The following is a 16,369-nucleotide window of genomic DNA, read 5'->3' as shown; positions in this document are numbered from 1 at the left end:
CACTGCAGACGTCAAAAAGACCATATCCAAGTTATGTCAACACTTCAAACTACAAGATCTGGGACCACAGACCTTCCTTCTAGGTGTCAGCATCATTCGAGATCAAAAAAACGCACCCTAGCACTTTCTCAACACCAATATATCCTTGATCTACTCAAAAAGGTTGGCATGTCTGATTGCAATATGGTATCCACCCCCCTCGACACACATGTCCGACTCTCAGACGAACAGTCCCCAAAATCACCTGAAGAGCTCAAACCAATGGAGAACATTCCATATCTAAACACCCTTGGCACATTGTCTTACCTTGTTATTGCCACTCGACCCAACATCGCATATGCCATCAGTTTCCTAGCCTGCTTTCAAAGAAACCCAGGTCAAACTCACTGGACAGCATTAAAACAGGTACTACATTATCTAAAAGGCACTATGAACTATTCCATTCAATATGGCCCTCACAAGAGCTGGGAGAATGGAGAATTATTCACGTTGTACAGCGATGCGGACCATGGTGGAAACCCAGACAATGGAAAGTCCACTAGCAGATTTGTTATTAAAATGGGTACAGGTGTGATAAGTTGGGCAAGCTGATTATAATCTTTTGTCTCTCTCTCTATGACAGAAGCAGAATATGTCAGCATGGTAACCGCTGGTCAAGAAATTCTTTGGCTACGAAATTTACTTACAGAGTTTGGTTATACATTCCAGAATCCCTCACCTCTCTACATTGACAATCAATCGGCCATTTCATTAGCACGAAATCCAGATCACCATGGACACGTCAAACATCTTGACCTCCAATTCTACTGGCTTTGAGACAAAGTCTCAACCTTCAAAAATATTTCTGTTTTTCATACCCCATCTGCAGAAATGCCTGCCAACATCTTAACAAAATCGCTTCCTCGTGATAGATTCCATACATTACTACCACTACTAGGAATCACAGACTTGCCCATTCAGGGGGGAGTGTTGGAGTATACAAACAAACATTAACACTTATTATGTAATTAATATATTACATTGCCAGACACGAGAGTTAATACACTACATCTTAACTCTCGTGTTCCAGGTATGATACATACTTTAATATCGTCTAATACACTATGTCTTAACTCTCGTGTTCCAGACTCAACAAAGAACTGGTGGTCAAGGAGAATGAATAGTGACAGTGTCCTAAATCGTGAATATCTGTGAACCATGTAGTGAACTGAACCATGCAATGAATCACACTCCAATAGCAAGAGTGTACTCCAGTAGTGAGAACATTAATGGGCAAAGTATACCACTCAAGAATCAACCTAATATCAGAGCTATGTAAGTAGCACCAACACCAAATCAACTCAAAAGCTAGTATGCTTCCGTGTAAAGTCTATCAATAACTCTACACACCAGGAAGATTGCAAGGGTGGACTGCTTGGCAAAGGTTATGCACAAGGTCACAGTCTCAATATCGTATGAGGTTCTTATAAAATCAAGTTGTAACTGCAAGTGTCCTGCAACAAGGACCATACTCCTACAAGTCAGCACTCCAACAACGAGAGCATACAACAGACAGTACCCAACGTACACCAATGTAGTGTACCACACTGTCATGAATTGTTCACTTTCCAAGGCATGTCCAACCTCATAGAATCCCCATAAATTATTTTTTCGGCATCCTGGACATTCTTGTCATTCTAGAAACCTTGGCATTTGGTCATTCCCAGCCATTCCAGCCATTTACAGTTTCCATCTTATTTCCTATTGACTAAGTCTTATTCCCATGTAGATAGCTCAGTAGTATATAAACCCACCATGTATCTAGCTTTTTCCACAGCCTTGTAATTTTAAACCCTCTGTTTGTGTTTTGTCTCTTGTGCCTTCTGCTTTTCTCTCTCTCTCCCCTCAGTGGTCCCAAGTGTTCCCTCAAGTATTCCAGTGTCCTCAGCCTCAGTATCCTTTCCAGTGTGCTACAAGCACTTCCAAGCTCCCTCCCAGTATTCTCCAGCAAGTATTTACTTTCAAGTAAATCTTGCCACCTTGGTGGTCCCTATCATCTAGCTTGCCATATAAGCCTTAAAATCTCACCAGTTGGGTGCAGTGGTTCTAATGTTGAACAGTTCGTTACACACACACCTATTCCATGTGTACCCCATCCTGTACTCCAACATAAAGGAAGGGACTCTAGGATGAGTCCAGACTCACAACTGGACAGTGAGTACCCCAATAAAGGTGACCTGGACGATGTGGAGTGAATAGGGCAGAGGCGACAGACACAGATAGGAAAAGGATAGAGAACCAAGACAAAGAAGATCAAATTCTGGGGAACTACCTACTACTAAGTACTCCTTATATACCTATCTAAGAGAAAGGGTTGTACTCCTATACTGATGACCCCTTCTTCTAAGATTAGGAGTACTCCCCTATGAATTGACCCTTTCACATGATATTCCCCTTGATCATAGTTGACTCTATAGGCAGAAAAGTCGAAGGTAGGGTGCTACCCCTGTTCCAGTTCATGACACCCTTGATATGCCAGTGCATAGTAGGATGTAGAGAGTAGAACTTTGTCTAAGTCCTCTGTTCATAGTGTTCTACAGGTTTCAAACCGTTGTTTGAAGAAGTTGGTCATGACTACGACAACTTTGGAGGATGCTGGACACAGCTACCAGCAGCCTGCCCATCAACCTCAGATGAAGACAGGTATGGCAATGCTAGGGAATGCTGCTAGGTCATTTTCCAGATATTGTTTTATGTGTGATGAACCTGGGCATAGGTCTCAGGATTACAGATATCAGCATGATCTACTTGGGAAAGGATGGATCTGATAGGATCAAATGAAGAAGAAGTATGCCACCTTTGATGGGACTGGACTACCATTTGTGAGATCAGAGGATGTAGAAATGCATTGGCAGAAGATTGTCAAGCTTGCCCAGGACCATAGTTGGCCTGGCATGCAAAAAGAGGATGATCCTACAACTTTCCTCTATGCAACTGCTTCTGAACCTCTGTAATCGTTCTTACAAGCAAATGAAGCAGTCCCTGTCTTGAAGGATCAGAGGTTGGATGATATCCTGGAACTGCTTCAGGCAGTCTATTTGTCAAAGGGTATAGAATCAAAAAACTGAGTAAACCAAGGATGGATCAAAAGAGCCCATCTAGAAAGGGCTTATCGCTTCCTGAGGTTCCCCAAGTTGTGATTCCGCTGCCCCCAAAGTACATTCAGGCGCTGAAACATTCTAAGAGGACAAGAGAAAAAGAAAAGAACAAAAATATTCCCGATTTATCTGTTTTGTCTGATTCTAAATTATATGTACCACCTCAGAAGCAAACTGAGAAAGCGGTTGTACCATTAAATGATACCTATGCAACTTCAGAGGATGAAGACAAGCTAGATTATTCGTTGGACAAAGAAGTTGCAAACCTGGCTGTGGGAAAGTTCAGAGGTGATAAGGACACACTTTTGAAGAATATGCTGCCTGTAGCTGTGAAACAGCCTTTTGATGGGGTTCTTCCTATCAGTCTGATAGACCCATGATACCCAAGGAACATGCCATTCCTTTAAAAGAATTGATTCGGGAAGTTAGACAAGTAAACCCGGACACAGATACAATTCAGTTGAAGAAGGGACCTCACCTACTGTTAGAGAGGGTTACTTTGGAAGCTGAGCAGAAAATGAGGAACTTTTAGCCATCTCTCCTGCAGTAAAAAGAGTTCTAATAAGGAAGTCAAGTAATAAGCATGTTGAAAAATGAATGCTTCAATCATTCCTAACTTCGGAAGGACTCAATCATACAAATGAAGAGATTCTGGAAGGAGCCACCTATGTAGTACAAGTGGAAGACATTGAATCCGGGGATACCTTTGAGGTACTCAGATATGAAGTCGGAGATTTACCTGCTGGAGCTGTTGTACAGAAGGATATTATCAAAGTGTTCAAGCAGGATGTAGCTCCAGAAGATTGGGACAAAGTAGTTATTGTCATGAGTACTTTGGACACACTGTGATTGGTATTTCCTAAAGTTAACAATTCAGAAAAGGTGGAATGTATTCTGGATGAAGGTTCACAGATAGTTGCGATGGGCATGATGATTACTGTTGGCCTAGGAATCAACTGGGACCCCAACACGATCATTCATATGCAAGGAGCGGATGGACGGTTGAAAAAGACAAGGAGATTGGCCAGAAATGTGCCCTTCCTTTTTAGCGATCTCACTGTATATTTCCCAATCCATGTAATTGATAATGCACCATACCAGATAATTCTGGGACAACCATTTGATGTTCTAACAGAATCTCAAGTAACTGATTATCTAGATGGTTACCAGGAGTTGAGAATTACCTGTCCCAATTCTGGTCACATGAGTATGATTGGAACTTATCCAAGGGGACAGGGCAAACAGATGTTCAACAAAGATCAGAACCACTTATGAAGAAACTAGAATGTCTGCCCCAGCCTGAGAATACTTTGGAAGTTGTGGGTAATGAAAAGGTGCAGTCTCTGGTAACCAACCACTCTTCAGAGGAAGCTGTAAATTTTCAAGTAACCTCGAGGGACTGATTTCAGATCAGGGAGAGATGGCCATAATTATTGAAGAAGATGCCGAACAGATGTTCCACATCTCACATGTTAAAAAGGCAGGAAATCAAAATTTCAATAGGAATGAATTAGCGGAAGCATATACTCTAGCATTAGAGCCAGATGACATGGAAGCTAAACGTGTTGTGGGGTTATTTCAAAATCAAAGTTATGAAATTGAAATCTCCAAACGTAAATCTAGACTCAGAGCCCCCATACTGGGTTCCAATGCTGTTGCATGAGAAGGATTTGGAAGAGTCTAGAAAGCAGACAGTGTCACGAATCATTCACTTTCCAAGGCATGTCCAGCCTCAAGAAATACCTGGAAATTAATTTTTTAGGGCATTCCAGGCATTCCAGGCATCTGGGTGTTGGTTTGTTGTAGGTGTATGCCATCCTCAGCGTCAGGGCTCAAGGCCCGGCATATGCATAGGCAGTTCACCCTCCTGACATTAGGTCAAATTCTAGAAGTTGCTCAGGATAGCGTGAAGACAATCAGTTGTCCACCTTTGTTCATTTAATCCTTTCAACACTATCCTTACTATCCACTACATTACACTTGAAGGAATTACTGATAGCGCCTTTCAAGTCATCCAAGTAGCAAGAATGGTGCTACCCAGGTGAAGAATCACCAGTTCGACACTATGGACCATCATCTCTTGTCATTGTCGCAACGTCATGACACACACATGTTCCTTCGCAAACAGTCACTCCATAGTTGATTTAAGATAGGTCAACTGAGTTATTAGACTCTTTCCGAAGTTGGAACGAGAGGAGTATGGATGTCCTCTTAGGACTTTATTCCAGTTAATGGAGAAGTCACACAGGATGCATTTCCCATTCTATGGTCCACTGTGACAGCAAGCGGTTCAGGATCGTTCATGTATCAGAAGTCAAGGACTGGGCTTAGTTTTCCTGCTTGATTATGAACTGAACACTGTCAACATCGAAAACTTAGTTCAAGAACACGGAAGTTAATTTCATCCACCGACATGTTGGTGATCGGAGTACCACGTCAACCAGGGGTACGGTGATAGCTTATGCAAAAACTGAACCTGACACTTACAGTACTTCAGTACTTATGGTGTTCATACTCCAAGAACCACTGTTGCTTGTGGAAGTGGAATTGAATCAACATTGAGAACACTTTAGTGTGATGTTGGGAAGTAGTAACCTTATCGGTTTTACTTCAGGCATTTCTGGGACAACAGAGAGAGTTCTCAGTAAGGCGTCACTGTGGTATGGAAGACCATTAGCTGTGCCATGAAGGTGGGAGCAACAGCAATGATCACCCACAAGTTTAGAAGAAGGAGATTACCTGGTATTTGATTTACTGCAGAATCACCCAGAGTATGGTTTTGAGCTAGGAGTACTGCTATGAGAATGCGTCTCCTTAGCGCCTTACAAAAGTCACGCAGCAGAGTACCAATTGTGGAGTACCAGACTTTCGATTTGTTGGTACAAGAAGAAATACAAAATTCCACTTTACAATAGAGAGTACCGCTATATCAAACAAAAAATACAAAAATCAAAAAATACAAAACCACCCTTGCCTAGGGTTTCCGACACAAGTCCCAAATTCCGAATCCTGATTAAGATGACCCACTAGTCAATGCAACCCCTGCCAATGCAACCCCTGCATCCAGGAAAGCAAACTGTTCTGACCTTGGACTTTTGTTGTTGTCGGATGGCACAATGAAAGGCCGTTGGTGATGAAATGGGATGAAAGTAACACCGTCGAACATGTATGGCAGAAACTGAGGGTCTGCATTCACTTGAAGGCAACACGAGTACTGGTTGTCGAGATGCCACTGGCAGCTCAAGCAACCAATGCAAGAAGTTCAGACTACCCATCGGTTCCAGTACTTGCATTCCATGTCAAGTGTTCCCAAGTATTCCCTCAAGTATTCCAGTGCCCTCAGTATTTTCCACTGTGCTTCAAGCACTTTCAAGCACCCTCTCAGTATCTCCCAGTCAGTATTTACTCTCAAATAAATCTCGCCACCTCAGCAGTCCCCCTTTGTTGTTTGTCCATATTGTTTAGCTTGCCACATAAGCCTTAAAACCCCACTAGTTGGGTACAGTGGTTCTAAGGTTGAACAGTTCGTTTCAGACAGCCATGAACAGAATTATTCAGCACTTTCAGATGAAGAGAAAGAACTGGAAAGAGAGTACGTTCATTTTATTGAGAACTATGGGCTAAGGTTTACTGTAGTGTTTAGGCAGGACCTCATACCACTGGTTCCTTGTAGATCCCCCATAAGTCATCAGTAAAATGACATCATGTTTTTTGCCTTTTCAAGGCTTTTTTCAGCTTTTTCAATGGCAGGCAAGTCACAAGACACTTTTCTTTACATTTTTAACTATATATAGGTAAGAAAAGCTGTAATCACTCTTTCTAAATCTTATGTGATTTTATTTACTTCTATTTGTGCATTCACACTTGGAACCAATAACGGCACTAAAAACTACTACTAGGTGCAGCAAAACACACTCCAAGCACGAAGTGTGCAAAACCAAACCCAACACTAGCAATCAGCGTAGTTGATTTGTGGAGGTCGGTATCAATGGACGCTCTCAGCAAGGTTCACTGAGAACTCTAAGATAGGACTTCAAGGGTGGGGCTTTATATGGTTCAAAACAAATTCAAATTCTGTGTTCCAAGTCAAAATGACAAAGGCTTTCTACAAAGTTCACTACTTCGAGGGGGTGTTCAATTCTTTCTAAGTTCAAATAGAACTATCAAATTCAATTCAAATTCGAGTCAAAGCAACTCTACAAGTTCAAAGTTTCCAAGTACCAAAGTGGCAACAAATTCAAATCAAATTCAAAGTTCAAATCTAATCTTTTCCAAATACAAACACCAACTTCGAAGAAGTGGGGCAAAGTATAAGCCAGAGTCCCCTAGTGAAAGCACTTAGGCTTCTGTCGTAGGTTACTGAGGAAAATACTGCTGCTACCATCCTCCCTTATATATGCCTTTTCGAATTAATAATAATCAAATGTCGAAGATATGGTAAAAAGTCGAAAATATAGAGAAATCCCTTTCAGAGATACCAAAGTACCCTTAATCAGGTATAGTACATGTCAATTAGATATAAAACTGTCCAGAATATAGTTAGTGATGTGCGGGCTCGGGCTCAGGCCCTAGGCCGGCCCGAGCCGAGCCCTAGCCAGGGCTTTGCAGGGCCCAAGGCTCGGGCTTGAGGTTTGGAAAGCCCAAGCCTTGGGCCTGAGCCCGGGCTTTTAGTAACCACTCTTTTACTTCTTTTATGCAGCTGACAAGTCACTAAAGACTGTATAATTCTTTGTACAGACTAAAAAGCTCAATTTTTTCGAGTCAAATACACAATATCCAACTCCTCATAACCTTATTATCAATACTTCCTGCCAGGGAAAACCTCCCACATGTGTTGCTGCTGCCGCACTTGCCAATAGTAAGTACCACCACTTCTCTAAAAGTATTCTAGATGTGTAGTTGTACTAAATAACCTAAATAATGAAGCTTCGGCCTTGATACAAATTTTCCTTAGTAAGCCTGGGCTCGGGCTTGGATTTTGTTAGGCCCAAGCCCTCCTAAGCCGAGCCCAAGCCCGAGCCCGCACATCACTAAATATAGTATTCCTTATTCCTTTTCCTCATATTTTCTTTATTCCTGTTCCGAGTCGGATATCTTTGACATTTGCACATGGATACATCCTGACCCCTTTTTGTTTCCAAGGCGAGTCCCCATGTGCTCCCTTGTTCTCTCTTGTTCTATCCGATCGGGAATAGTCCAAAACTGTTTGATCTACATTCCAGGGATTGTTTCTATGGTTCTTTCCTGGTAGAATATCCTATCTGACCGGATATTGTCGACATCCACCCCTTTTCTCATTTCCAGCTGTAAGTTACAGCCACCAGCATTGTTTCCGTTCCTTAAGTCCGAAGTGGACTTTAGATAGTTACATCCGTCCAATTGTTACTTCCAGATGTACTTCTAAGAGTTGTTTCTGTCTTTTCAACCAATATTGAAGAAATCAATAAATTGATAGTAAAATCAAGTGTCCCCATGTTTGCTACAGGTAATTGCGAGTGAGACGAGGCCTATCCAAATGAACGAAGGTTTTTAAAGGCTGCTTCATCAGTTCCTACAGGTTTCGGAACGTCGAAGACTCTCATCTATAGGGTGTTTCGTACTTTCTGTACTTCGGATAACCCGCAAATAGACCCGTGCTTTGACTAGCAGCTTGGGCTTGCCCTAATCCTCATATTATGTTCCCATTTTGATTATATTATATATAAAAATGTTAAAAATGCGTTTATTTAGGTACTAGTAGAGTATATCCGCGATACCGACTTGTCTCAAAAAGGACATAGATTGTGGCTTGTTGGCTTTTCCATATTTTTGGTGGGGAAAAAGCCAAAAAAGCTGGACAAGCTGGCACTGTTTGTTTACTGATGAATATAACTGTGTATATGTATAATAGTTCATCATGAATATCATCATCAACCTCATGATTAGCACCTTTGCCTATGAGCAATTCTACATGATGAGTCGTCACATGGATTACAGTGCTAGACAAGAACTGACCATAATTATGATTGACTGCTCTTTGTGTAAGCCCATATATCAGTATAGTGGACCTGCAATCTCAAGCTGAAAATATAGTTTGTGGTGAGTCATTGGATAGCTTACAACACTACAACACTAGACAAGAACTGAACATGATTATGATTAGCTGCTCTTAACATACAATCTCCAGCCAGAAGTATGATATGCAATGAGATGTCACACAGATTACAATGCAGCATGCCAGACAAAAACTGGCCATAATTATATTTTACCACTCTTCATACAAGCCTGTATAATCCCAGATAATACTCTATGTCAGCTGACAGGGTAATGACACATATTCTAGGACAAGAACCTGCACACATGCTAGGATAAACCTGTACCCAGGCCCCCAATCTTTGCGATGCAATAGGTTGAAATACTTTTATAAGTGGCATGATGGTGTAGTGGCAAAAGTTGTCAAGTGTATGAAGGCTTTGCCTGGTGTTGATGGTTCACCCCCTGTGTTTGCCATTTATTACTTGTTTGTAAGCACAGCTGAATATCAATTATCAGCCAATGGTTATCAGCCAATGGTTATCAGCCATTGTCAGCTGGTGACAGGATTATAAGCCATTTACTACTTCAGTCAGTCTGTATAGAGTTATAATCTAGGTTCCTGTATATTTCACAGATTGATTGTAAGTACATGGTCTCTTCCACAAGAATGACATGAGAATGCCCTCATCATTTCTTCTCTCCCCTCCACCACCATCTTCCATCCCGTTCTCCTACCTTTCATCAAAGGCCAACTCATTCATACTCATCAAGTTAAATTTTGGTCATTGACATAGCTCTTATACGGGTCCTGATAGCACCATTTAAGCTACTTGTGGCACTGGTTTGATCGAATTGAGACAGATTGATGGAAGGTTTGTGGTTAATAGATTGGTCGTTGTTGTTGTTTTTTCTTTGACTACAATCTATCTGCAACATATCAATCCAGTGGCACATTGGAGGGAAAAAACCGTTCCGTGGCTGATAGGCTTGTGGCCAGTCCTGAAGGTAAGATCGATGGTGACACAACAGCACAACGACAAAAGAGTTGGATCTCGATCTGCACAAAACAAGTGGAGACGCTGAGAGAGTGATAGTATTCGTTGGTGATTCCAGGTGGCCTGGAACTCTGGTTTGGGAACCACCGAAGGCGAATTAAAAAAGTAGTTACTCTAGAACCAAAGTAGTATGTACGTACGTAGATGGATGAATGAGAATGAAGTTTAAGCTTGGCCACGCGAACCATTTTAGGTTCGTGCAAGCTGTTCTGTCAGACTAGAAACACTGAATATTAGGCATAGGGGTGGGTATTTGGTTTTTTTATGTAGTATGAAAAACCGGGGGGTTAACGCTGGTACCGTTCATACTGTCATGTCCTGGTCCAGTGTGTTTAATACCAGTTTCTGTGGGCTGCGGGCTGCATTACATCCAACTTGGAATGGCCCGCATTGGCCCCGCACGCCATAGATTTCTGGCTAGTACTTCTGCAGTTTATTAGTACTAGTAAGGTTCGATAGATAATCGAGTCAGATATGATACGATGGCAGTGGGTGAAAGGAACGAGTGACTCTGTACTATTCAGGGTATGGTGTAGCTCAGGCAATGTTACTCAGGACATGTCGGTCACCAGGTGTACTAGCCGACAGGTCAGTGGCGGACACAGTTTGTAGCCACTTCCACGACAATTCCCCAATCATGGACCTGGGCAGAATACAGTAAAAATCGGAGGTTGAATTCGAGTGGCTTGTCTGTATTGCAGCTCTCAGCCCAATTGTTCAGAAAGGAACTAGAATACTATGCTAGATTCATACTTCGAAGTAGATCTGGGATTCCGTCGACACCCCTGAGGTTTGTCCTGGCCTAGCTCCATGGCAAAGACATTCGTGTGTTCATTTCCTCGAGGCTAGGCTGGAATCAATCCCCGAATGTGCGTCTTGAACGGATGTAACCCCCCCGTGGCGCTATATTGATTGAGCTAATTCACTTGGAGTATGTACTACTATGTATTGGAACTGACTTCGATATTTTGTGGCTGAAATAGTGGGCGCTTCACAGTTCAAGCTGTCAGCCTGCCTCAACGTTCGTCCGATCCGAGAGGCGATTACAGCACGAAGAAGTCCGAGTATCACTCTAGGCTGTGAAGATCTGACGTGTACAAGCTTATAGCCAGTCGGATGACTGCCTGCAAAGATCAGGGGGTCCGACGGGATCGACAATTGACTGACACCTTATATGAAGACTCGTGAAAGCTTGAGGCTTGAAGGGTAACCGCAGTACGCCCGGCAGGTCAGGCGTAACCCATGGACTTCCTTACTTTAATTTCTGAGGTTCGACTGGAAGCATAAAAGGTGGGGTTGTCAAAGTGCGTCAACTCACATCTCCAGCATTCCGCTCGCAGAGTCAAAGTAACTTCCAAAGAGACGATAAAGACAGCCTCATCGACCCCCAGGTAAGCACGGCCACAATCTTTTCCCTCGGTGTCGTTGGGTCTAACCGTCGGGTCTTCCTCCTCGATAGCGTTAAATATGGCAGACACCAGAAATCCAATCATGAACACGATCGTTCAGTGGGGGAATGCCAACGGAGACAAGATCTCGCAGGCGTATGGTTTTGTCGGTGGATGGGAAGGATGGGTCCAAGTCGAACTCGCCATCGCGTTCAAACGAGCCTTTGAAGGGCCTGGTTCCACCGTCACCGTTAGTCGCGAGGATGCCGTTTATCAGGGTAATAACCAGCGATCGGATATCCTCTTCACTACCAGGAGAGGTGCCGAACACTTCACAAATATGCTCGAGTTGAAGTGCGAAACTTCGAGGGCCGGTGGAGCTGCTGCTTTCGCCACTGCAGTCGGAGCAGATTGCACCAAGGTCAACACTGGGTTGATCAATAACCAACTCACTCCTTGCAAGGCGTGGGTCATCGCCTTTAGTGTAACGAGAAACCTGACGAATTTGACGGTGGGAGAGCCGGGGCATCAGAGGAACTTGAGGGCGTATCCGGACACGATCCGTGCAGGCAACCATACTATCACGTTGTACTGGGGATACAGAGACTTTCCTTAGATAAATTTGAGGATGAGAAGCTGGAAACTTACAGTAATCAATCGTGTCAAAAAGACCAATTAAAATCTGACATCTCGCATGTGAACACTTTGTCGCTCTTTTCGATTCATCTCCGCACTACAGCAACGGGAATCCACCTCGGTATGTAACGTTGACAGTCTGAATGGTGTTTCCTAAGATCGACCTTCATGACCACGGATGTACTAGGAGATTTTAATTTCGGAGCTTATAAGCCGGTGAGTCGTGTGGGAAACGGACCTAAGTCCCGGGTAACACGCGGCCTTTTTCGCTTCCTTCCTGCCTCCCATCCATTCATGAGCATCTACGATAGAGGAGAGGACGGGAGTCACTTTACGTGCCACACGGGTCGGTCTTATTTGCACTTAGGTGACACGCGATTTCAGCTTTCCCTTTTCCTCGTCATTCTCGGACTCGTATCCAGGCTTAACGATAATCTTTTAACCGTCCAACATATACGGTTTCCACCACGGGTCTCGCATTCCGACATACTAAAAATTGTCATCTCTAATCCGACCTCAATGGCTCAAAAGTCAATTGAACCGGTTTCACCCGTCGTTCTCCCCCTATCCGAGTCCTCCGCATTGGAACTATGAAACTCAGCCTGCTTTACTTTAAACTCTATAAACGGCCTTACTAAGTCTATCACCTTGGCTAGATTGCCTTATATTAATGTGATTTGTGCTCATTTTCGGTTGTACAGCTCCGTTTCGCGAACCTGTGAGGCATCAAGCCATCTGTCGATCCAAGGCTCCCCACGACTCAAAAAGTCGCATCTGCCAGACAGATGGACAGGTTTAGTTTGGCTTGACTACACAGATATTCGAAGTCCCAGTAGCGCTTTCGCGGTCGGTATCCACATCCAGTAGCCTCAACTACTGAGGGCGATCGCCTCCGACACCATCCAGTTCCGACGCGCCCAGTGTACGAAGTAAAGTGTGTTATTTGGGGCTTTTTGACGATCAAATTTCGATGATATGACCAGAATACCCTTTGGCACGGGAAATCCCAACGGTTCATCTTGATTATCACAGACATGGCGTGGATTTCACTATTACCAGCCGTACTTAAGCCCCTCTTAACGATGGAGGTAGTGGTGTCAGTCCAGCGCCTTCCTTTCCCCCTCCACTCCCTTCCTTTCGCTTGATCGCTTGCTGGGCAAGCCTTCTAAATTTCTCTTTTTTCGTATCGAATTGGAAACCTGACAGCCTTACTGCGACAAACATAAGGATGGCATCTCGCAATAGCATTCCTGAAGCCTACCGTATTTCCGTCACCTTCTGGATACCGATGCACTTCACTTCGCTAGCCGGGATCATTCTCATCCAACTCACCACCTGGTTCGCTCGCCTCGTGAGAGGAAGAGTTTGGTACGGCTTCATGACTTCATTGGCCATCTTCTGCCTATCAAGCTGTCTACTCTACATCTCCGGTCAACAACCGACAAGCGATCTTGACCAAGCGCCCAACTATTTTCTTTGCTTGACGCAAGCTGCCTTGGTTTATTCAGACGAGCCGCTGTAAGCCATACCTCTGGAGGATTCTGGTTTGTATCCTAAGACGCATTCAACAGGGCTATCCATATGCTTCTGTCGCTCTTGCTCGAGGTAAATCCTTGACCTCCGTTACCCGAGCAATGTAGACTAATATATTCTTTCTCTCCCGGAGCTTTATTGGAAGGTCTCGTCAGCACATTCGCAGAACGGCAAGACATTAGAAAAGCATAAACGAGCCAGCTCGCCATGGGTGCGTAATTTAATTGATTGATGAGGGTTGACACCAACTCCTGGCGCGCTTAAAGCTCCTCATCCTTCCCTACGCCTCGTGGTGCCTCCTGACTATCGCCTTTCTTGTCGTACGTCGACAACGCATCTGTCAAGTATCGTTTGATCCTACGCTGAATCATTCCTTCCAGTTTGGCCTTAGAAATCCCAGCAAAGTCGTATTCAGTGGTCATAACCCGTACTGCGCGTTAGATCAATCTGTTCCGTAAGTTAGCCTCGGTTTACCGTGGTTCTTCATCTCACTTAACTGTAGACGAATATTCAATTCCGTCGTTTGCGCCATACTTTTGCTGGCAACAATGATTGTACTTGGTGAGAATTCAGCGCGACTGTGCATCAAGTGGCCTTTAAAAGGTTTTATAACTTTAAAATAGCCATGATAGCTGTCCGACTTGTGATGATCAAGATTAACTGCCAATCGCAGCCTCAAACCGGGGCTTTACCGTCCCTGGGAGAATATCTCGGACTTTTCATCCGCTTTACCCTGATATTGATCTTCGGCGTCATCGCGGTGATGTACGTACTCTTCATCTCTCAAGTTTCCTGGAACTTTACGACCGTCATGGGTAGTATCAGCATAATATTCGCCATTGAGGATAACTCACCTATTATGTATCATGTTATCGCTCAAGCCGGTGGTCAGAATGTTCACTTTTGTTCTGCGGCGAGTAATTTCGTTAACTCTATCTCCCACCCTTTTCAGTGCCTTTGGTAGCCATGATCATCTTTGGGTCGCAAAAGGTACGCATTCGCTTTTGCCGCCTTTTGGCTTCGGTGAGATATCCGCATCGACGTTGACGACATTCGTTTTTTAGGACGTTTTGTTGGTATGGAGAGATTTAGGTCGTAGGTGTTTGGGAAGGGTTAGGACTATGGGGATGTTCCGACTCGCGTCAGGCAAGACCTCAATGACTTCGAAGTGTCGCTGTAGCAATCCAGTCCTGCACAAATGCGAAAATGATTGAATTGCCCATGAGCTACTTGGATGTTTAGGGAACGGACTGGGCGCCACCAAGCCGCAACCGTTGCGACATGGGCATTGGGAAGCACCGGTTCTCACAGTTTAATTTGAGAAGTCCGGCCCGGGGAATTATGGTTGACATAACAAGCTTTCGGATTATTGAAAGACTCAAATCTACTTAGTATGTGCGCATCGTAATAGCCCCCGTAATAGTTGCGTAATAGACTTCCGGCGGTGCAAGACGGTTGGAATGGTCAGGACGATGTGTACCTGAGCTCAACGTTGATAACGGGGGCTCGTCGTCGGAGCTGGAGCTGATAATCGATAATGAGTCGTTCGCACCAGCAGAAAGCCGCTCACCATCAGGCACCAGTATGGCAGTACCGTCTACATGGAGAGGACATGGAGAGGACAACAAGGTGGAGGAACTTCAGTTTTGAGTCGTGCCGCCTACGCTCTACATTACTACCCCACTATTATTATCGTCCAAACTTGAATCGATACAATCTTCAAGCCACGGGCCCGCGCAGCGGTTCGATACATTACATTTACGGGCCAAATCATTATTGAGAATAGTCTGTTTGCCAGTCCGTCAAGGCACGATACTTCCCGACACTGTTCCCTTGCTTCAGTCCAACGTTCAAATTGTAATTTTCAGGAGTGTGCTCTTCAAGCAAAAGAGAAGGATGTGCGACATTCCATATGAAGAACGCGAGGGTGACCAATCCAGCTTCAAAGACATCTAGGAAAGATATCAGTAATATTGCCAAAGCTTGAACGTCACGGTGACATTATTGAAGGGAAGACTGACTGAAGAACCACTCTGTTTGGGCAACCTTGCCACTCCACCCACCGCCGAGCTCGACGAGACGATAGATAGCACTAGAAATTATAACAAAAGTGAGCGTGACTTACAAAAAGGTTACAGATGAGGCTCTCGTACCGAATGAACAGCAGAAGCGTCGTGATAACCAGAGCGAACAACAAAATTTGACGACGCGTATCTAATGGAGAATGATGGGATGCTGGATCTTTTGTCGTCCTCCTGAGAGGCATGTTGTTGACATAACGGAAAGCGTATTCGCTGATAAGAACAATAAAGACGGTCATTGTAGCTGAACGAAGATTATGGCAGGTTAGTGAACGAGTAACGCCTCGTTGACGACCTTGAAATCACTCACTAACTTGCACTACAATACCGGCGATCATTAGATTAGTGCCCTGCGAAGAAATTATTTAGTTGGTGGATGTTCGGTTTGATGTGAGGTGTGGTCTGCCAAACTCACCAGATCAAATTGGGAACTGTCAGGGTCTGTCGCTGTGGCAACCATCCCTCCCCCGACCCCTTGTAAGGCGAGGGACAAGATATCCTATAACGGCTCGTCGGAGTCAGTT

General features: G+C 44.1%; 3 protein-coding genes across 3 annotated transcripts; 2 read left to right on the top strand and 1 right to left on the bottom strand.

Moving 5' to 3' along the window:
• The first annotated feature begins 11,417 nt into the window (after positions 1 to 11,417).
• On the top strand, positions 11,418 to 12,299 carry E1B28_002862 (uncharacterized protein). Its single transcript, XM_043159810.1, has 3 exons — positions 11,418 to 11,511; positions 11,568 to 11,598; positions 11,667 to 12,299. The coding sequence occupies exon 3, from the start codon at positions 11,675 to 11,677 to the stop codon at positions 12,209 to 12,211; it is 537 nt and encodes a 178-aa protein (XP_043003416.1). The 5' UTR covers positions 11,418 to 11,511; positions 11,568 to 11,598; positions 11,667 to 11,674; the 3' UTR covers positions 12,212 to 12,299.
• A 215-nt stretch (positions 12,300 to 12,514) lies between these two features.
• On the top strand, positions 12,515 to 14,978 carry E1B28_002861 (uncharacterized protein; the record flags this gene model as incomplete). Its single annotated transcript, XM_043159809.1, has 12 exons — positions 12,515 to 12,577; positions 12,654 to 13,165; positions 13,215 to 13,749; positions 13,803 to 13,836; positions 13,898 to 13,975; positions 14,031 to 14,084; positions 14,145 to 14,218; positions 14,267 to 14,325; positions 14,388 to 14,529; positions 14,584 to 14,651; positions 14,717 to 14,754; positions 14,829 to 14,978. The coding sequence occupies exons 3-12, from the start codon at positions 13,460 to 13,462 to the stop codon at positions 14,976 to 14,978; spliced, it is 987 nt and encodes a 328-aa protein (XP_043003415.1). The 5' UTR covers positions 12,515 to 12,577; positions 12,654 to 13,165; positions 13,215 to 13,459.
• Positions 14,979 to 15,537: 559 nt separating this feature from the next.
• E1B28_002860 (uncharacterized protein) lies at positions 15,538 to 16,183 on the bottom strand (the record flags this gene model as incomplete). Its single annotated transcript, XM_043159808.1, has 4 exons — positions 15,538 to 15,716; positions 15,786 to 15,856; positions 15,918 to 16,089; positions 16,156 to 16,183. 4 exons carry the CDS (start codon positions 16,181 to 16,183, stop codon positions 15,538 to 15,540), a joined length of 450 nt encoding a protein of 149 aa, XP_043003414.1.
• Positions 16,184 to 16,369: the final 186 nt, after the last annotated feature.

Source organism: Marasmius oreades, chromosome 10 (genome assembly GCF_018924745.1).
Source record: "Marasmius oreades isolate 03SP1 chromosome 10, whole genome shotgun sequence".
In the NCBI taxonomy this organism is placed as follows: Eukaryota; Fungi; Basidiomycota; class Agaricomycetes; order Agaricales; family Marasmiaceae; genus Marasmius; species Marasmius oreades.
Note: the sequence above shows the minus strand (reverse complement) of the source record. Positions and strands in the feature narration are given on the sequence as shown.